This window comes from Rhineura floridana, chromosome 14, assembly GCF_030035675.1.
Source record: "Rhineura floridana isolate rRhiFlo1 chromosome 14, rRhiFlo1.hap2, whole genome shotgun sequence".
In the NCBI taxonomy this organism is placed as follows: domain Eukaryota; kingdom Metazoa; phylum Chordata; class Lepidosauria; order Squamata; family Rhineuridae; genus Rhineura; species Rhineura floridana.
The window spans coordinates 20,226,326-20,248,100 of record NC_084493.1 but is presented as its reverse complement, the minus strand read 5'-3'; the positions used below and the strand labels follow the sequence as shown (position 1 = coordinate 20,248,100).

General features: G+C 45.1%; 1 protein-coding gene across 1 annotated transcript in view; it reads left to right on the top strand.

The window, feature by feature from the left end:
* Window positions 1-21,557, top strand: part of ALDH1A3 (aldehyde dehydrogenase 1 family member A3) — a 60,531-nt gene extending 38,974 nt beyond the window's left edge. The window contains exons 7-13 of the mRNA XM_061595990.1: window positions 825-938; window positions 9,695-9,797; window positions 10,885-11,069; window positions 14,142-14,306; window positions 15,225-15,382; window positions 17,215-17,289; window positions 19,149-21,557. Coding sequence (XP_061451974.1) covers window positions 825-938; window positions 9,695-9,797; window positions 10,885-11,069; window positions 14,142-14,306; window positions 15,225-15,382; window positions 17,215-17,289; window positions 19,149-19,221 — 873 coding nt within the window. The 3' untranslated portion in view covers window positions 19,222-21,557. The remainder of the gene's footprint in view (window positions 1-824; window positions 939-9,694; window positions 9,798-10,884; window positions 11,070-14,141; window positions 14,307-15,224; window positions 15,383-17,214; window positions 17,290-19,148) is intronic.
* The last annotated feature ends 218 nt before the right edge of the window (window positions 21,558-21,775 follow it).

Genomic DNA, 21,775 nt, shown 5'->3' with positions numbered 1-21,775 from the left:
CTGGGATTAAGGATGATTGAGGTGTTTAATTCAGTTCACCTTTTGCTACAAGCCTCCCTAATTCTTACTCCCAGAAGATATGCAAAAAGCATAGTTATCCTTTGAAGTCTGTACTTATTTGAATTTTGTGATGCAGTTCTCCAGCCAAATATGCAGAAATGTATATATTTTGAGAAAGTGTGCATAAAATGCATAATATTAGGAAAGATAGCTTGCAAAACCGTGTACTAAAATGCTAAGAAACTTTTATGAGGACCTTTTTATTTTTTAAAAAATAAACTAATGCAGAAATGTGGTAAACTGGAAAAATTAAAACCTGAAAAAAGGAAGTAGCTGGGATATGAATAAGTACTTTATAAGTAAATTGTGAGGCTGCAACCCAATTAAATAAATTGTAATTGATTAATATGACTTGTTTAGTCAACAGCTTATACTGTCAATTAAACTTGCATGTTCTTAAAAATTAATATTTCTCGGCCAAGCAGCATGCTTTGTTTAATATATACATCTTCAGAGACATTCCCTCCTATGCATGAGAGAAAGTTCTTGCCATTTTTATTGGTACTTGTGCATTTAAAAAAAAATCTGCCAGCAACTTTTTAGTTGACTGACAGCACAATCCTAGGCATGTCTGCTCAGAAGTAAGTCCCATTGAGTTCAATGGGACATGCTCCCAGTTAGCATAAGATTCTAGTCTGAAAATCAATTAAACGCGGCAGTCCTAGATAATGGGATTGTTATAACCTCTGCCTACTATTTCTTCCACTTAAATGTGTGTTTCTTATTGTAACTCCAGAGTAAAACATCTAGTTTCTTTGTTCCAGGCAGGATTTCCTCCAGGTGTGGTTAACATTGTACCAGGATACGGCCCCACAGCTGGAGCTGCGATTTCTACACATCCTAATGTTGACAAAATAGCTTTTACTGGATCAACAGAGGTAAGTGACTTAAAACTAGGGATGGGATCCATTGGAAAGCATTCTGTCAACTGAGCAGGCTAGCATTGATTGGAGTTCGTTCTGTATCCACTAGCCATTGCTTTTACTGATCCATGTTTATGCTGAGAAAATTTTTTTGTATTGATATTCATATCAATATTTTTAAAGGAAATATTGTTATTTTGAAATATCGACAATTCCTCCAAAAAATCAATATTTTGGAGAAAATATCTATATTTCCTTTTAAAATATTGATAAATTATCATTCTTACAATCAATGTTTTATGGGTGTATTTTTTTTAAAAAAGGTCAATTTTCAAAAATAGCTGTGGAAATTCACTACATTAAAATCCAATCAGTGACTGAGAATAAGCGAATTAATGGAAAATTCGGTACCAAATCTGAATTGGGCGAAATTCTAGCATATCCCTACTTAAAATGTTTCTTTTTATCTCTCTTTGCTCCACCACAGCCACCTCCATGTGCTGGACTCTTAGGTAGGAAAGCATAAAAATTAGTCTATGTGAAATGCTTTCTTTCCACAGAGCCACAAAAGGCTCTCATCAGTATATTTTGCAAGTGTTTGTCAATATTCTGTTTTGCCATATGAGTCAGGAACAGGCAGGCTTTACTTTGGTGTGTACACATAGTTCTTGATCTAGTAACTCTGTATTTTCAACAAGGCAGTCTCAACAAAAAATGTTGAGTTTTGCCTATCCTGTCTACCGTTTGCAAGAGAGTATCTTCCTAAATGTCCTGTAAAAACCTAAAGGCAGCCTTGCTGGATCAGGCCGAAGGCCCATCAAGATCACCATTTTGTTCTCACAGGGGCCAATAAGAAGCCTATGGGAAATTTGCAAGCAGAACCTGAGCGCAACAGCACTCTCCCCACCTGTGATTCCCAGCAACTAGCGGTATTCAGAGGGGTGCAGTGGAGGGAGAACACAGCCATCAGGGTTAATAGTCACTGACAGCCTTATCCTCCATGATTTTGTCTAATCCTCTCTTAAATCCACCCAAGTTGGTGGCCTCCGTCGCCTCTTGTGGGAGTGAATTCCAGAGTTTAACTACACGCTGTGTGGAAAAAGTACTTTTTTTGGTCTGTCCCTAATCTTCCAGCCATCTGCTTAATTGAATGTCCACAAGTTGTAGTGTTTTGTTTGTAAAAGTTCTACCTGCTTCCTGCATACCATGCATGATTTTTCTGCATCTCTAGCATGTGCCCCCGACCCCAAATATCTTTTGATCTAGCATAGTTTATTCATACATGCAAGTCATCACACATGCAGCCATCAAACTGTGAGCATGGATGTATGAACTGGCCCTTGGTTTTATCCAGTCTAATTTTTGTTCTAAGTACTTTGTGATTACATCAGATGCTACTTCACACACTTCACATGGTCTGCCCCATGCATTCCCGTTCCGTGCCTGGTAATTCCAGGCAAAGGGGCGAGCTTGCGGACGCTGCCGAAGCACATGCCGCCATCAGGGGTGTGTGTGGGTGTGTACACGGCGCGCCGGCGCGCCGGCGTAACACGCAGAAAGGAGGCGGGGCAGCTGAAGGCCATTTAAGGCCACTCTACCAGCCTCCCGCCCTCCTTTGAATTTTGGCGGCGACAGAGCTTCGGCTTCAGCGGCGCGGCGCGGCTCCTTTGCCTTCGCACATGGGCTTCCGGAGGCTTTTCTGAGGACAGGCCAGGTGCTCGGCGGCGATCGTCCCCCCCACGCCCCCTTGGGAGACAGGGAGGCAGCGGCAGCGAGGCTGGGCATAGCGGAGCTTGGCGGCGGCATCGAAGCCTACGCGGCCAGGCCCTGGCAGAGGCGGCGGCAGCTCGCTCGCCAGTGCATGTGACTTCCTAGGGCTCGTTCTCGGGGCAGTGCGGTGCGGCGGCGAGGCCCGTGGCTCAGCAGTTGGCAGCAGGGAGCCCTCGGCCATGGGAGTCCCTCCAGCAGCGGCAGGAGGCATCAGCAGAGCCTGTGGCGTGGCGCAGACGACAGCAGCAGCGACTGACCACAGCGGCGGCAAGGCCTAGCGGAAGCGGTGCTACTCAGGCAACACGGCCCTGTGGCTGCTTTCTTTGTAGGATAGCTACAGGGGGATCCCTGTGGGAGGGTGGGAAGGTTATTGCCCCTTACTCACCCCATAGTAAAGGAATTGGGTTCCAGCCCCATCACCCCCCCCCAAGTAGGCACTTGTTGGCCCAGGCGGCCTGGATCGCTGGGGCTGGATAAGGGGGCCTATCTGTAGGTGGCCGGGGTGTGCGGGGTTAGGAGAGGGCACTGGCTGGCTGGGCTGTGAGGGTGCTGGTCCCCCTTTAGGGACCCCCAAGCTGACCACTCCTTATTTCTGGGGAGGCACTCCCTCCCTCTTGCTTTGGCAATGGAACATAGGCCGTGGGGGGGTCTTTAGTTGAAAGGGATTGACCTGGCTAAGCTCCAGCTCAGGATGCCACCCAAAAAGGGCAAGGAGGGCCGAAAGGGAAGGGAAGGGCTCCCAGGGCGGAGGGTAGACGCCCACCCCCATTCATGATAAAGGAGAACAGTAACGTTATCTGCCTCCTGTGTGCAAGACATTTTCCTGGCTGTCATAACCTTTGCTCTCAAACAGAGGCTGAGCACAGATTTTGGAATATGCTTTTAAAAGTAGGAGCTAGACCACAACAGAGCAAATGCGCAATTGCAACACAGCTGTATATGACACTCTCCTCTATGTTTAAACGCATTGTTTTCGATAAAGAAGCATTCCCACCTTTATTATCCTGCACCCAGATAAGCCCCGTCACACCCCCCATTAGGTGCACCCAGATAAGCCCCGTCACACCCCCCATTAGGTACACCCAGATAAGCCCCGTCACACACCCCATTAGGTCACTTGGTGGCCCAGGAGGCCTGGATTGTCTGGGGCTGTACGGGGGAGCCAATTGGTTGGTGACTGGGGGGTGCAGGGTGAGAAGAGGGCACAGTCCGGCCAGGCTGTGAAGGTGCCAGGGCCCCTCTAGTGCTCCCTCACGCTTACCACCTCTCCTTTCTGGATGAGGCACTCCCCTGGCTTCTGCAACAGGGCATAGGCCGGGGGGGGCTTTAGCGGAAGGGAATAGACCTGGCTACATGCTCAATCTCAGGATGCCACCCAAAAGGGGCAAAGTGGGCCGAAAGAGGAGGGCAGGGCCCCCAGGGCGGAGGGTAGATGCCCACCCCCAGCTGTGGAGGAGTGGAACATAGCCAATGCAGGAGACACTTCTATTGGGGGTCCCTTGCCCACTACAGAAGGTGAAATAGGAGTAGACTCCTCTTCTTGATACTGAAGTGTATTTTTAGTTTAAACCAACTGTTTCTATTCATTTACCAAGTACCTAGAGAGGTGCTGGGCTATCTGGCAGCTGGACAGCCATCTGTGGGGATGCTTTTATTAAGGGATGTACTGAAAAGGCCATTCCACTTCCACACTGTCTTTGCAAACCAGAATAGTTTGGAGATGCTCTGTCATAACGTAGCAATATTCTGAGATATCATATAATGGTGGCCTCTATGGCATGCACCATTAAAATGGCAGCCGCAAGCAGTGAACGCTGTGGGTGATGTTTCATCCCAGAGCATTTAGGGAGAAACATGTGGCCATCAGTTGGAGGCCAGTTGGATTGGAGCTATGCAATGTAATGACAAAGAGCAGAGGCTTTTTGAGGAGGGCAGGTGGCAGCCACAGGCAGAAAGGAGGCTGCAGGAGCCAGTAGGGATCCCAATTAGTGCTGCAACTTCACCTCCAAAACTACCTCACTTCCGCAAATGCACAAGGAGCTCATCCCCTCTTTTCACTGTCAAGCTTCTCCTCCCCAAATACGTTCTTCAAAACCCTGCGATATTCTGAGTAAACATAATTGGGATTCTGCTGTATGGGCGCAATCATGGACGCCCTTCCATGGGAAGAAGTAACAATACACTCTGTGGGATTTTCTCATAAGTAAATGTGCATAGAATTGGTCCACGTCATATTTCTCTGAGTAAATTATCTAAACATAAAGGAATTCTTTGCAGTAATCATGTACAGGCTGCACGTTTGCTGGCATCTTCTCTTTAGCTAGTTTGCAAACTGACTGTAGATAAGGTGGCCACCCTTGTTTTACAGGCCACTAGTCCTGTGCTTTTAAGAGTCAGTTGATCTGCAGACATTAGAAGATGACATTGCTCAACTCCATCTAACAACTGCTGGATATGAACCCGCAATTAAACACACCAAAAGTATAGCAGAGGCTGCTCAAGGAAAGTGCCCCTTCCCAGCTGGCAGACTGCCCGGTTTCTGGGGAGACTCATTTTATGATGCGTTTTTTCTTTATTAGGTGGTTTTCTGGATCCTATACTGTGGCCCCCGGCTTGCCCTTATGGCCGGCAATTTTAAATCAGCCTTAGGTACATACACTTGGGCAGGGTTATTGGCCCCTTCCCATCATCCCTACAAGTGGGGTAAGTCAGTAGTGGTTTCATACCAGATAGTCTATGCACAGTGCACTACACTGCATTCAATGTGGTGCGCGCCTGTGGCAGAGGTACATTATGGGCAAGTGTGGCAGATAAGGTGCCTGCATTGCCGGCTCTCGAGTTTTTGCCTTTTTGGTCGATTATGCAGCAGAGCATTACCTATGGGCTGCTGTATTCTTGTATGGAGCACTTCAGCTCCTTCTTGGAAGGGACAGTCAGGAGACGAGGGGGCTCTGAAGTAGTAGGGCACTATTTTCATGATTTACGGTTCATGGGTAGGGTGGACTGTGGGTGCAGGTTCCTTACCACAGCTTCAGGGTTTGTCTTTGTTTTGTTTTGGCTGCCTTACGTACCAACCTGTGGTGTGCCCCCCCCTTTTTTCCTGCAGTGTGCCCATGGTGTTTCAGTTAGAGGAGGGACCGACTCTGGGGGGGTGAGAACTGCTAGTCCCATACCACACACTGGGAGATGGGGGAGGGGAGTCAGAGATGGCCATATGCCTATCTTTGCCCCAGCATGCTCACCAGCTATCAGAGAGCAGGAGAGGATTTCTGGGAGTTACAGGCTGGCAGGGGCTATACAAAGTGTCCATGTTCACCTGACCCACCAGGGATTGTTGGTCAGGGAGGTGCCCGGTGACCAGCTGTTGCAGGCAGCGGCCCTCACACCATCCGGCTGTCCAAGGTTTGTTTCCAGGCAGACCAGGGGCGCAAGAGGCACACCATTATTTTATCCTGCCCCAGGACTGGACACTTGTCCCGTGAGGGCGTCATGGTGTTTTTGTTTTTGTTTTTGGCCTGTAGCTACAGGCCCGATTGCCTGATAATCAGGGGGAGGGATCTTCCCTCATAAAGTTTCGGCCTAGCGTCACAGAGCCTAGGAGCAGACGCATGGGGGTTTTGGGGGGACATGCTCCTATGGAATTAGGGCTGCATACCCGGCAGGTGAATTGCCTACCTGGAGTACATTCACCCCTGGGGTGAGTCTGAAGGTCCAGGACCCAATTATTCACGATTGTTTCTGTTTTGGCAGGTTGCTGGATGGGGATTGAGCAGTTTCACAGCCTACTCTGCAGCCATGGCATGATCTTCTAGGCTGGCCGTGGGGCTGCAAACGCACATTGGTTCACAGCCAGGCCTCTGATGGTGGGCCACAGTTTGGTGGCTGGGTCGACAGAGTATGCGCTGGGGATGGTCTCCTATCCATGTTGTTCCAGCAGGGTTCAGTGCGGAAGGTCCCGCAAGTGGTGGTCATTCCCCAGGGTGGGAATGACCTTGGTTATTCAAGGGCAAGGCTCTCAGTAGCAGGCATGTGAGGACATGCAGTTGAGGCCACGATAGCCTCTGGTCGTCTGCCGTGGTCAGACGTGGAGGGCAAGGCCCTCAGTGGCAGGCATGTGAGGACATGCAGTTGAGGCCACGATAGCCTCTGGTCGTCTGCTGTGGTCAGACATGGAGGGGTCATTCCCCTGGGTGGGAATTACCTGGGTTACTGAAGGGCAAGACAGGTGAGGACATGCAGTTGAGGCCACAATAGCCTCTGGTCGTCTGCTGTGGTCAGACAGGGAGGGCAAGGCCCTCAGTGGCAGGCATGTGAGGACATGCAGTTGAGGCCTCGGTGGCCTTGGGTCGTCTGCTGTGGTCAGACAGGGAGGGCAAGGCCCTCAGTGGCAGGCATGTGAGGACATGCAGTTGAGGCCTCGGTGGCTTTGGGTCGTCTGCTGTGGTCAGACATGGAGGGCAAGGCCCTCAGTGGCAGGCATGTGAGGACATGCAGTTGAGGCCTCGGTAGCCTTGGGTTGTCTGCTGTTGTCAGACATGGAGGGCAAGGCCCTCAGTGGCAGACATGCTTGACATGCAGTTCGGGAGGCAACAATGCCATCCTCCTGATGGACCTGCAGAGGGGTCTGCATAAGATTCTTATCGGGTGTGGGGTAAAGGGATACTAAGCAGAGGCTTGTCCCCCTTTTGTGGCAAAGAAGTGCGGGAAAAGGTTTAAAGGGAAAGGGCAGCTAGGTGACACCTTTAGGCACCTTTGGGGGCGATTGGCGGTCCGGGGGCCTGCAGCTCAGGGCTATACAGCCCGGGGGGCAGAACAGGGGCCGCCTTTGGGGCCAACGTGCCTCATCCGCTCGGAGTTTCACGGCTCCGGGGGGCAGTGATGCGGGTTGGACCCCCTACACATCTTCAGGTTGTGGCTTGAGCTGGGGTCTGGCACAGGGCAGCCCCGGGCTCAGGCAAGGTTTGGTCGCCCTATGGCTGCAAGCAGGCTTTGCCTGGATCATCAGAATGCTCCCGCATTTGATTTCCCCTCTGCAAGTTCATTATTCTAATTGATTCCGTTTAATAAAGTGGCCCATGATTTAACCCAGTGAATGGTGTTTGTGTTTTATTTCGGCAATAGGCCGCAATCCCGTTCCGTGCCTGGTAATGCCAGGCAAAGGGGCGAGCTTGTGGCCGCTGCCGAAGCACAGGCCGCCATCAGGGGTGTGTGTGGGTGTGTACGCGGCGCGCCGGCGCGCCGGCGTAACACGCAAAAAGGAGGCGGGGCGGCTGAAGGCCATTTAAGGCCACTCCACCAGCCTCCCGCCCTCCTTTGAATTTTGGTACTTTGTGATTACATCAGATGCTACTTCACACACTTCACATGGTCTGCCCCATGCATTCAATGTTTGTAGTTCAGGGCTTAATGTCTTTGCTGGCACATCACCAGCTGCATCAGTTGTGGCAATCTCTGCATGCTTGATATGACCTTGTATAATTATGATACATTCCTGTTGGCACCAAAAGGTCTCTCTCAAGTGTTTTAAGAGTCGGACGACTAAAGATCTTGGCATGCAATAGCACCACCTACAGGTTGAGCTCTGCATGTCTGTTCCTGGATCTTGCAGTGATTTGTGGGCTGTTCCATGGGGAAGATATGAAGGCATACCGAGGGCACTAAGCTGTAAATAGGTATGCAGATGAGAAGAGATTGTGGGAACAAGCCATGTTGGGATGCAAATGCTGTTTCTCTTGATGATATACACCCACATTTCTGATCCTTCAACAGATAATGAACGCAAATGAGAAAAACATGTGGATCTTGTGTGGTTTATACCCACAACTAAGTAACTTTCAACCTTTTCCTATGTAGGTTTACATGGAAAGAAGTTGTATAGAACAGGTGTGGGGAACCTTTGGCCCTCCAGATATTGCTGAACTACAACTTCCCATCATCCTTGGCCATTGGCCATGCTTGCTGAGGCTGATGGGAGTTGTAGTTCAGCAACATATGGAAGGCCAAAGGTTTTCCGCACCTGTTCTATAGGTTTTGCATCCCAGAAAGTATTCCTAAGTATACTTCCTTGGAAAGAAGTCCCATGGAACTCCATGGTGATTCCTTCAAGTAGCTATGCATACAATTGCACTGTAGGGATGCGTTCAAAGGAAATGGAAGTTCTTGTATCGACCCCCCCCTTTTGCATGATCATGTACCAACCCACATTTGCACTTAAGAAGTACATTTGCACTTAAGAAAATCAGGGTGCCAGTATTTCTCTCTGCCAGGAAACAGCCTGAATCCAGTGTTCTGTAAACTGTCAATGGCTGTTTAATTCTATTTGCATTTGTGCATGCAGGAAAATAAGTGTCTACAATGCAACTAGCCCTTCTTCTAAGGACTTCCCTTCTGCCCCCCATTCAACATGCATAGGGCAAATATGTATTTAACATATGTGGGGAATAACATAGAGTTATCCCAAACATCTATTTTATTTATTTTATTTAATTAAGCTTATATACCTATATACCCATATCTAGCTGGGCCGGGTGTTGGGAACCTTTGGCCATCCAGATGTTGCTGAACTACAACTCCCATAATCCCTTGCCATTGACCATGCTTCCTGGGGCTGATGGGATTTGCAGTTCAGAAACATCTGGAGAGCAAAAGCTTCCCCACACCTGAGCTAGGCCCTGAGGATACTTGCCAGTTTCAGATTTAAGAAGGGGCAAAGTGCTCTCCAGTGGGATCCCACCTGTTTTGATTGGGCCCTCAGGTGGTTTACCTGGCCATGGTGGCCATTTTACTTTCCCACAGTGCCCCGACACAGCAACACTGTGCTGGATTGTGGGGAATTAAAATGGCAGCTCACAGCCACCAAGTGCTGGGCCCCCGATAGCAGACCTCCCTCTTTCCACCTCCTTGTAAAGCAAAAGAGAAGATCTTTGGGAACAAAACGTTCCGCTTCTGTGTTAGAAAAGGTGAACTGTATGCATTTCATTGCTGCTTTCTTCCTGGCACAGGTTGGCAAGCTGATCAAAGAAGCCGCATCACAAAGTAACCTCAAGAGGGTGACGTTGGAGCTCGGTGGGAAGAATCCTTGTATTGTTTGTGCGGATGCTGACTGTGAGTGGGGCCCCTGCAATAGTGCTAATTTTGAACAGGCCAAGCAGGACCTCTGTGCTTTCTTTGGAGGGGGCATCAAAAGGGGGAGGACAGGAGAAGGGATGTGATTCTTCAGGCCCCACGTGCCCAGTGTTCTGAGGATGCTGCTTCTCTGTGGCGATTGTGTGATGGAATCCAGCTCTTCGTAACTGAAAATCAAAGAAACTTTCACTAAGTGGCTGACCCATGCAGATCTCATCTAGTATTATCTGTTTTGGGTAAATCCAGTAGCTGTTGTAACTAGCAAAACTCTTAACCCAATCCTGGGGAGTAGGTTGCTGAGAGCCCTGTCTTACAGAAAGAAATGGATGAATCTGTCAATTTTGCTTTGATTTCTGCCAGTTTCACTTTCTGTCAATTTCTCATTGTTTTTCTCAAGTTTTCCACATTTCTCCATCAGCTTGTGGTTTATTTGTTTAAAATTCCTCAAAAAACCTGTTGGCATTCACACATTTGTGTGTGCACTTTTGCCTAACAGAATGCATTTTTGTGTGGTGGTTTCAGCAAATACCTTATACGCCTTTTAATGCTTACTTTCCCCTAATAATGCCCTCATTTTGTACACATTTTTGGTTGGAGAACTGCATTGCAAAATGTGGAGCTGTGTGGAATTTTTGAAGGAGAGATACATTTCAGTTTGCATATTGTTTTGGGAAGTGCAAATTGGGTATTAGGAAGTGTGAATTTGTGCTCTGTCCCTGCTTGCAGATGGTGGTGAGCTAAAACTATCCAATGCAAAACAGACAAGCTGCAGCATCACAGCAGATAAACTAAAACACCAGCAATAATTAAGATCTAGCAATGGCTTTGGGGTTGGATAGGAAAGTTAAAAGACATTACAGAAGGCACTGGTTGAGGGCATTCAACTGAATCTGTCCCTGGTAGCCACCCATCTAACTTTATATAATGAGGCCACCCAGAACAGGACCTCAACTGATTATACCTTCTTAGCTCACAGACGTAGACTGACCAATGAAATGGTCTGACTTAGTACAAGGCAGCTGCTTATGTTAATTGTTTTTATTCTTTCTCTTATCTGTTCTTCCAGTGGACTTGGCAGTAGACTGTGCCCACCAGGGGGTCTTTTTCAACCAAGGTCAGTGCTGCACAGCTGCCTCTCGAGTCTTTGTGGAAGAGCAGGTGTACCCGGAATTCGTCAAGCGCAGTGTGGAGTATGCCAAGAAGCGGCTCGTGGGAGACCCATTTGATGCCAAAACTGAACAAGGGCCACAGGTAACCTATTTTTCTGCCTGCTGAGATGGAACAGCTTAGGACCAGTTTACTTACTGGATCACCTTGCCCCATATATGCTCACTCAACCATTTTGATTTGTGGAACTGGCACCATTACAGGCACCACATAATACTCATTCTGCACTTGTAAGAAATTGATCTTTTAGTGTGGCAGGGCCTACACTTTGGAACTCCTGGCCTGTTCACATCAGGCAGGTGCCTTCTCTGTACTTTTTTCGACGACTGCTTAAAATGTTTTTGTTTAGGCAAGCCTACCCAGACATATAAAATGCTGGCATTTGTTTTTAATCTCTTTTTAACCGACTGTTGATTTTAATTATCTTTGGATTTTTTAAATATCTATTTAGACTATTTTATTGATAATTTTATTTTTGTGTAAACCACTAAAATTTTATTAAAATCATAATCATTACAATTATTACAGTCATTCCAGTTCAGTCTACATTTTGGAGAGAACCTTTGCATTCTTTGAATTCTTTGCATCTGTCTTCACAGTGGAAGATGTAGGGCAGATCCCTGAACCTGAACTAACATTTGCAGGAAGGGATTCTGAGGAACTGAGACAAATAGTGGTAACGAGAGAGGAAGTTCTAGGCTTAATGGACAATATAAAAACGGACAAATCACCGGGCCCGGATGGCATCCACCCGAGAGTTCTCAAAGAACTCAAATGTGAAATTGCTGATCTGCTAACTAAAATATGTAACTTGTCCCTTGGGTCCTCCTCCGTGCCTGAGGACTGGAAAGTGGCAAATGTAACGCCAATCTTCAAAAAGTGATCCAGAGGGGATCCCAGAAATTACAGGCCAGTTAGCTTAACTTCTGTCCCTGGAAAACTGGTAGAAAGTATTATTAAAGCTAGATTAACTAAGCACATAGAAGAACAAGCCTTCCTGAAGCAGAGCCAGCATGGCTTCTGCAAGGGAAAGTCCTGTCTCAGTAACCTACTAGAATTCTTTGAGAATGTCAACAAGCATATAGATAGAGGTGATCCAGTGGACATAGTGTACTTAGACTTTCAAAAAGCGTTTGACAAGGTACCTCACCAAAGACTTCCGAGAAAGCTTAGCAGTCATGGAATAAGAGGAGAGGTCCTCTTGTGGATAAGGAATTGGTTAAGAAGCAGAAAGCAGAGAGTAGGAATAAACGGACAGTTCTCCCAATGGAGGGCTGTAGAAAGTGGAGTCCCTCAAGGATCGGTATTGGGACCTGTACTTTCAACTTGTTCATTAATGACCTAGAATTAGGAGTGAGCAGTGAAGTGGCCGACGACACTAAATTGTTCAGGGTTGTTAAAACAAAGAAGGATTGCGAAGAGCTCCAAAAAGACCTCTCCAAACTGAGTGAATGGGCAGAAAAATGGCAAATGCAATTCAATATAAACAAGTGTAAAATTATGCATATTGGAGCAAAAAATCTTAAATTCACATACACGCTCATGGGGTCTGAACTGGCAGTGAGCGACCAGGAGAGAGACCTCGGGGTTGTAGTGGACAGCACGATGAAAATGTCGACCCAGTGTGCGGCAGCTGTGAAAAAGGCAAATTCCATGCTAGGGATAATTAGGAAAGGTACTGAAAATAAAACAGCTGATATCATAATGCCATTGTATAAATCTATGGTGCAGCCACATTTGGAATACTGTGTACAGTTCTGGTCACCTCATCTCAAAAAGGATATTATAGAGTTGGAAAAGTTTCAGAAGAGGGCAACCAGAATGATCAAGGGGATGGAGCGACTCCCTTACGAGGAAAGGTTGCAGCATTTGGGGCTTTTTAGTTTAGAGAAAAGGCGGGTCAGAGGAGACATGATAGAAGTGTATAAAATTATGCATGGCATTGAGAAAGTGGATAGAGAAAAGTTCTTCTCCCTCTCATAATACTAGAACTCGTGGACATTCAAAGAAGCTGAATGTTGGAAGATTCAGGACAGACAAAAGGAAGTACTTCTTTACTCAGCGCATAGTTAAACTATGGAATTTGCTCCCACAAGATGCAGTAATGGTCACCAGCTTGGATGTCTTTAAAAGAAGATTAGACAAATTCATGGAGGACAGGGCTATCAATGGCTACTAGCCGTGATGGCTGTGCTCTGCCACCCTAGTCAGAGGCAGCATGCTTCTGAAAACCAGTTGCCGGAAGCCTCAGGAGGGGAGAGTGTTCTTGCACTCGGGTCCTGCTTGCGGGCTTCCCCCAGGCACCTGGTTGGCCACTGTGAGAACAGGATGCTGGACTAGATGGGCCACTGGCCTGATCCAGCAGGCTCTTCTTATGTTCTTAACCTTTCCATTTTAGACCCTTGTGCAGATTGAATGATAGATCTGTTGAGTAAGCTGCAGAATCAGCAAACCGAAATGCACGTGGGTCCCTGCTGTACTTACAAGGTGGTACGAGGGCTGCCTCTTTCTTCCTTTACCATCTGAAACTGCACAGAGCAACTGTTTGCCCATGTGGTTAAAATGATCCATTTTAAAATGTTCCCAGGACTGTATGTTGCAATGTGCCCAAACATGTTTTTCTCCGTACAATTCCCCAGGAAGGGAGTGTTTTATGATGAACAGTCACTTCCTGGGAGAATTTCAAAACAGATTTTTACAGTGTTTCCATGGAGCTGCTGTCAACAGCTTAAAATAATAATATATTAGATAAATTTATATCCTGGTTCATTGCCAAGCTAGTTAGTTAAAGCAAGAAAGAGACAGACTTCAGACTGCCTTGTCAGTACTATTTTCTTTTATAAAATTGGGCAGATTTTTTAAAAGGATTTTTTCCTAATTAAAAAATCACCCACAAATAGGACAATCAATGGAGCTGGTTTCGCAAACGAAAGTGGCATTAGACAGAAACATGTTGATCTGTCCATTCCTAATCAAGAAATGTAGGATTGTAGAAACCAGCACAGAATGATGACCAGCGAACACTGGAGGAAAGAGATGTGTTTTCAGTAAATGTTGTAAGCCTGCTAGTGCTGATGCTTCTCAAGCAACAGAAGGGAGAGCATGGCAGTAACTAGCAGCCGTGGCGCTGCTTCCCCTTTTTTTGTTCTGTGACAGATTGACCAAAAGCAGTTCAACAAAATCTTGGAGCTGATAGAAAGTGGCAAGAAAGAAGGAGCCAAACTGGAGTGTGGTGGTTTAGCCATGGCAGACCAAGGCCTGTTTATAAAGCCAACCGTTTTTTCAGAGGTCACAGACAGCATGCGCATTGCTAAAGAGGAGGTACGGTTTGCATAAACTGACATTTTAAGACTGGGGGGTAATGTTTGGGGTGTTAGTCTAGATGTCATCTTTGGTGTCCCCTCTGAACCTATGAGATGGATTTTTTTCAGAGAAAAGTGCTAAAGTGGTCAACCAGACACTTTTAAGTTAGGCCCCCATCTGCTCTATACATTTAAGGTAGTATCACGCCACTTTGAACAGTCATGGCTTCCCCCAAAAGATCCCAGCAACTGACATTTGTTGAGGGAGCTTAGAGGGGTTATGAGACTCCTATTCCCCTCACAGAGCTGCAATTCTCAGAATGATTTAACAATCGGTCCCTCTTCCGGGGAACTCTGGGAACTGTAGCTCTGTGAGGGGAACGGGGCCTCCTAACAACTCTCAGGCCCTCAACAAACTACAGCTCCTAGGATTCTTTGGGGGAAGTCATGATGGTTTAAAGTGATATGATACTGCTTTGAATGTATAGTGCAGATTGGGCGTTAATTACTCTAGTCAATCTTTAGCTAGCAATTCTTATAACGCCAAGCTGGAATGAAAAGGATTCTGGGAGGGGAGGAGCCAAACATTGGTTCCATCAGCTGCCAATGCAGTAGGGCCCTGCTGCCCCACCTCTCCTGATACTGCAGCCAGGTTTGTGCCTTCTGTGCTGATATTTGTCTTGTGTGTAACCTGACTCCTCCATTTTGAGTTCTTTTATGGCAAAAAACAAACAAATGAGCAACCCCTAAATAAGGAAGGGGAGTGGGGTGGCCTAACAAAGAACAATGGCTTTTGTTAAACCACATCATTTCATATGTTCAATACCTCAAAAAAAACTGGATAAACGTAATCTGCAAGTTTTATTTAAAAGGCAGGTGATTTATTCAACTAAATTCTTTAACCGGTGGTTGTCCCTAATTTATAATGTGTTTACAGATCTTTGGACCCGTGCAGCCCATAATGAAGTTTAAAAGCATAGAAGAAGTGATTGAGAGAGCCAATAACACAGAATATGGGCTCACAGCAGCCGTGTTTACAAAGAACTTGGACAGAGCCCTAACGCTGGCATCAGCACTACAGTCTGGAACAGTCTGGTAAGATTTTTTTTTTAACACTGATGATGATTAAGGCAGGTTAATCACAAAATCTTGTATTTGTGGGCAGTATGTCTACACTGACTGGCAGCATCTCTCCAAGGGTTCATGCAGGGGACAGTCCCAGTTCTACCTGGAGATGTCAGGGATTGAACCTGGGGCCTTCTGCATGGAAAGCAGGTGCCTTAATCACTAAGCTATGGCTATGGATGGAAGAAGGTGTAATGTTCCGTTGCAACCCATATTCATCACATGTAGCGCTGTTTCCATTCCGTTGCAGTTTATCTTCTGCCAAAAACTACATTTTTTGTCTCACTGTCTGCTGTGGCAAAATTAAGTAAGTTAACGTTGCCATTATGTCATTCAACCCCATTCATTTTGCTGCAAAGAGAATACAAGGCAAATGGGAGGGGGAAGTAATCAATTACATATAATTTGCAGACTGAAAGCAACAACAGTGAATACTGATCATATTCACTGCATTGATTTCCTTTATCAGGCCTGGCGCCAGCAGGCAGCTGTCTCTCCCATCAGTGTGTGTGCCATGTGTGCTGTGTATGCATGCTGACATCACCCAAGATGGCGAGGCCGTCCCTAAGGGATTGATGCCCCTGCCACCATCTTGGTTGATGGCAGGCATGCACACTGACGTGACAGATAGGTGGGCTTATTAGCCCTGCGTCACCTTCATTGGGAGGGTGTGTTGGGTTGTATGGCACCGCAGGCCCAGGGGGGGGGTAGTGGTGCAAGGGCCCAGTCACTCCTGGCACTGGCACTGTCTGTTCTGGACATGGAATGAATAAAGAAACATTGGCACTTTCTGCTTCAGTTTCTGTTTTTGTCAGAATTCTGACATCCCTTCCCCTACTCCTTCCTATTTGCTTTCTCTGTTAAGTCCTCCTTTAAATGTGCTTTGAATGTAAAAAGAGGTGCCAAAGGCCAAAAGCGGCAGTGGCCAGGGAGGTGGGGTTCCCACCTGGCTTCCCATCGCAGAGGCTGCTGCCGGTAACCAAGAGGGAGAGGAGTGGGATGGCAGGGAATAGGAATGGGGGAGAAATTCGATTCATTTCTCAATTAAAGCCAAAGCTATCAAAATCACACTTTCTGGAACAATAGGAGAACCAAAACACAGCCATCCTTTGAAATTTGCATTTCCCTGAATTTTGCGATGCAGTTTGCCAACCAAGCAGTGTTTGCAAAAATGCATATATATGGGGCAAGTGTGCACAAAATGAATATATTGGTGAAAATAACCTACAAAAATGCATTTCAATGGGAGAAATTGCTTTGATGACATTAATCAAAACTACATACAAAAGTGTGTTCATTAGGAGAAATTCTCACTGAAATGCTGGAGAGTTTTCATGAGGATTTATTTTTTTAAGCAAATTGCTGCAGAAATGCGGATAACCAAATTTAAGATTGGAAAAATGAGAAACAGAGAACTGAAATTGACAGATCATCCCTTTCCTAGATGGGACGTCAGTGCAGTGCAGGCAGAGCACGGGAGCCAACCCAATGCTCCTGCTGCTGAGCCCACACCACGGCACGCTCTCCAGGCCCTCTCCACTCAGGTACAGGCAGTGACCTCTGTGTTAGGAAACCAGGCAAGCAACATCACCCCACCTCATTCTGCCGCCGCTACTGGCTAAGAAGGTTGTGGACCACCAAAAGTGGCCTTGCAAGCTCAGCCCAGGCCATGGATTTGCCACTGTTGCCTTACAAAGTTCTCTCACGGAGGTGATGTCTGAAGCACCTTGCAAATCTGAAATGTGATGTATACTGCTAAATTCTCTGCATCTTAATCTGGGTGGCTTTTTCCCTCCCCATAGGATCAACTGCTACAATTCCCTTTTTGCACAAGCTCCCTTTGGTGGCTTTAAAATGTCAGGAAATGGCAGAGAATTGTAAGTAGTTCTGTTTTAGTTTTTTTTAAAGGGGTGTGTGTCTTTTTATTTCACTGTGGCTTGGGAGATTCTTGTTTCAAAGCCTTCCTAGCAGGGGGTGCTCTTTTCTCTTCCAATATGCCTGCCAAGGTCTTGATATTTTAGGGGTGTCCCCCCCCAATTTTCTGAAGAGATGGAAATTGGGCCTTGTATGTGGTGGTGCCCTCCTTGTGGAAGTCCCTGCTGTGGGAGGTCCATCTGATCCATCTTGCCGGGCACCTTCAGAAGGATAGCAAAATCATTCTTATTCCGAAAGGCTTTAAATCTGGCATGGCTTGCTTTGGCTTTAAAGCAGGGGCAGGGAACCTGGCCAAGGGCTGGATGGATAACTACCCTCTACGGGACATTTTTGACAGGTGGATAGGGTTACCCACCTGTCAGTCATCTGACATCATTATTTAAAATGGGCTCGCTGTCAGCAGTAAGCCCTGCTTGCCAAGGAACAATTGGGAGCACACTTGAAGCTACTGGTTGTTTCTTTGCAGCTGTGTCTTTATCTGCCCCACACCTGATATCACATAAGAAATTGCCTTGAGGGCCAAATTAGGATCCCTGGCAGGCCAGTTTAGGCCTCCACGGCAGAGGTTCCCTCCCCACCCACTGTTTCAAAGTATATTTAACTGAAGGATTTCTATTTCTCCCTTGGATACCAATATTCTTGTATATCAAAAGTATATCAAAATAGTTTTTAATGTTTTTAAAGCTTTTTAAAAATTTTTAAAGATGTTTGGTTTTAGTATATTTTAAAGTCTGTTTTTATGTTTTAAAATGGTTTTTAGTGCTTTTGTCTGCTGCCCTGAGCTCCTTCTGGGAGGAAGGGCAGGATATAAAACAAATAATAAATAAATAAACATTCAAGGTGACAAATTAATAGAATAAAATATAAGAAAACCATCATGATTTTTGTTTTTAAAAATAGTTTGAATGTATTTAAAACTTAACATGAGAGCTATTCTTGGCTGGCTGGAGTGGCAGAATACAGATTTTTAGACAGAAAATAAAGCCTTGCTGGTTGAACATTTCCAGTATTGCTTAGGAATTCTAAGAAACAAACACAAAGTGCAGTTTTGAAATCAGTGGTCAAAGTCAGTGAATTCTGGAAACGTTTAGTCTGCTATCTTGATTCAAAATGGTGTCCAAACATAGACAAAAAACTGCTCCTTGATCTCAGGAAGCATGTGCAAAATTTGCTTATGATTTACTAAGAGGTGTGCAAATACAGAGAGAACAAACAACTTGCCAAAATAAAAACTGTAGCATAGGTATGTATGCATGCTTTTGCATTTAGGGCATTCCATTTGAATCTGGAGCAGGGCTTGTGCTTCTCCCTCTGCTCTAACAAGAATTTCAATCCAGTTAGCATTTACAGTTAAATCTATCAAATTTGCATTGTCCAAAACAATATCAGACCTGAAACATAGCCATCCTTCAAAATTCGCACATATCAAAAGTTTGCGATGCAGGTCTCCAACCAACCAATGTTTACAGAAAAGCATACATTAAGGGGAAATCGTGTATAAAAATAAATATATTGGACAACATAATATACAAAAAAGCATTATATTAGGAGAAACGGGACCATCAGTCAAAACTGCATACAAAAATGTTATTAGGATAAATTTACACTAAAACGCTGAAGCATTTTCATGGGGATTTTTTTAAAAACAACAACCCAAATTGCTGCAGAAATGTGGAGAACTGAATGTAAGACTGGAAAAATGAGAAACTGAAGAAACCAACACTGACAGATCCTTCCATTCCTAGTTAGCAACATAAGCATCCAACCAAACCTCAGAAGATCTTTCTCTCTCTCCTTGCAGGGGCGAATATGCTCTGACTGAATACACAGAGGTGAAAACGGTCACCATTAAACTGTCACAGAAGACTCACTGAGTGACGAACACCACGAGACCTAAAACTCTGACACTCTGAATGTTGATGTATAGTGGGGGTGGGTGCTAAAATTTTGGAGGAAATGCGCAAATCTTTAAAAAAACAAACATATCTTTTTTGATCTGAGGGCCTTGTTCAGACATTTGTTTCAGATAAAAATGGACGTGCATGTACAAACAACACCCTAGTATACTGCATGCTGGATGTTAACAAAATATGAATGTCTTATGCACAAGCCATGCTCTGCAGCCAGCCTACACTGCTGGTGTAACCTGGACTTCACTGGTGGCTGGAGATGCAACAAAGGGCCTTCCTATGCCTGCCAGTGATGGAATTTGTAGTTCTAGAGGTTCTGCTGACAGTGAAAGCAATCCCTTCCAATTGCCACTTTGTCCAAATTCTATCTCGTGGTCTTGTGCGTGGGGGCAGCTCTGGGTGTACATATGAGATGTGCATGTGTCAGTATGGTTCCTAAGTAGGGATGGGGGAAGAAGTTTGATTCTGTCTGCACTTTCTAAAACAATATACAAACTGCAACACAGCCATCCTTCGAAATGTGCCCATCTCCAAATTTTGTAATGCAATTCTCCAAGCAAGTAATGTGTACAGAAAAGCACATATTGGGGTAAAGTGTGCATTAAAATGTATGTATGAAAAAATTAGAGGAAACTGCTTTGCAAAATATGTATATTATGCAAAATTGCATACAAACATGTCCGTTAAGAGGAACGCACACTAAAATGTTGCCAAATTTTCATGAGGATTTTTTTTAAAAAACCTGAAATTGTTGCAGAAATGAGGAGAACTGGGTTTAGGATTAGAAATATGAGACACTGAGAGAACCAAAATTCATCCCTATTCCTAAAACCCTCAAGTCTGATTTTTTAAGGGATACAGGGCATACAAGACAAACTTGTATATACATTGCATCCTGTTCCCCAATGTGAGCTGGTATAGCACAATGGGGAGGAGAGCCTGGCTGGGAGTCCACAGTCTGTGAGTTCAAATCCCCACGTGTCTCCTGGATGTAAAGGGCCAGCTAAAGATCACCCCCACTGTGAGTGGCTCAGGGGTTACATGCCCTGCCACCTGCGCAGCCATGGGCAAGCTGCATAGTCCCAAGGAGCCTGGTTGCCTCCCAGCTGGCAGCTGCGGACAAGGAAGGGGCCAGCTTGTGCAGCTGTGGCAAACTGAGTAGGGCCTACCCAGCTGGGGAGGACTAGCCTCAGAGGGAAGCAATGGTAAACCCCCCTCTGAATACTGCTTACCATGAAAACCCTATTCAAGTCGGGATCGACTTGAAGGCAGTCCATTTCCATTTTTCTGTTTCCTAGCACAGCACCTATAGAGTCCCAGATCCCTGGTGTTTAATGCTGCACACAGAGAGGCCATAAAGTTTTAAAAGCAAGGCAAGAAATATCATGTGGGTAGGGTTTTTGTTTTACATGCCAGTTTTCAAGCTGAGATAGCGTGAACGTTGTAGGATTCCCCCAGTAGAAATTTTCTCATCGGCTATGGGAAAAGTCAGCTCAGTTTTTTTCTGCTTTAGGACATTGGGCTATTTTTACTGGGGGTCATTTCACAGGCTATTTATTTTAGAAGGGTTTGGTAATAAAACAGCCAGGCTTCAATTAGGTGATTAATCATTTCTAGCCCTTTAATTTTGATGAATCACGTGCCTAAAATATGTACATACTTGGAGGCTTTATTTGTGTATTTTTTTCTTGAGTGATTTTTCTACAGTAAATCTTATTTTGGAGCATTTTTTAGAAACCTCTCCTTGCCATACTGCACCATATTAAGATCAATAATAAACTTATATATTTGTTTTTTAAAAAATAGCAATGGGGTTCCGATTCTGTGTTTTCAAGCAAATCTTTTATTCCTGAATGTTGTGATGAAAAGCAAGAGGCATTACAAGACCCGACAATCCGATGATTGTAAAAGAGTAGCAAATAGTAAAATGAGATTGCAGCAATAAAATGAGATTGCAGCAATAATCGGTTCAATTGTCTGCATCTTTTTCACTAGAATCATGCCATCTGAGATTCTGTTTTTAGTGGCTGGCATCTTAAATTTGCTGTTTTTTCCCACATTTTTAATGTTAACTACTTACTGTAACAGGGTTTAAAAAATTGTATACACTGAATTTTTCTACATTGGATTACTAAAGGATCATTAGGCACTAAATGTAAAGTACAATCCTGTAGAGCTTTTATATTCTTTCATTGCATGTTAGTGCTTTTTTGTATGAAATATTGCTGTTTAAATGTTTAAATATATAAATATATATTTATAAATTAGTATGCAATTAATCTAATGTATTTTTAATTGCCAATTGTACATGGACACGTTATGCCTATTTTTAAAGCATCTGTCTTGAATTATTAGCACCATAATTAATAAAAAAAATTATAATTTTTGTGATATGGTTCAGAGTTCTCTATGGGAGATGACTTCCATAATGCTAAAACAGTTGAGCAAAATCTGGATTTTGGTTCCAAGGAGGGGTGGGGGAGAAATTGATTTAGTTTGCATTTAAAGCCGAATTTGT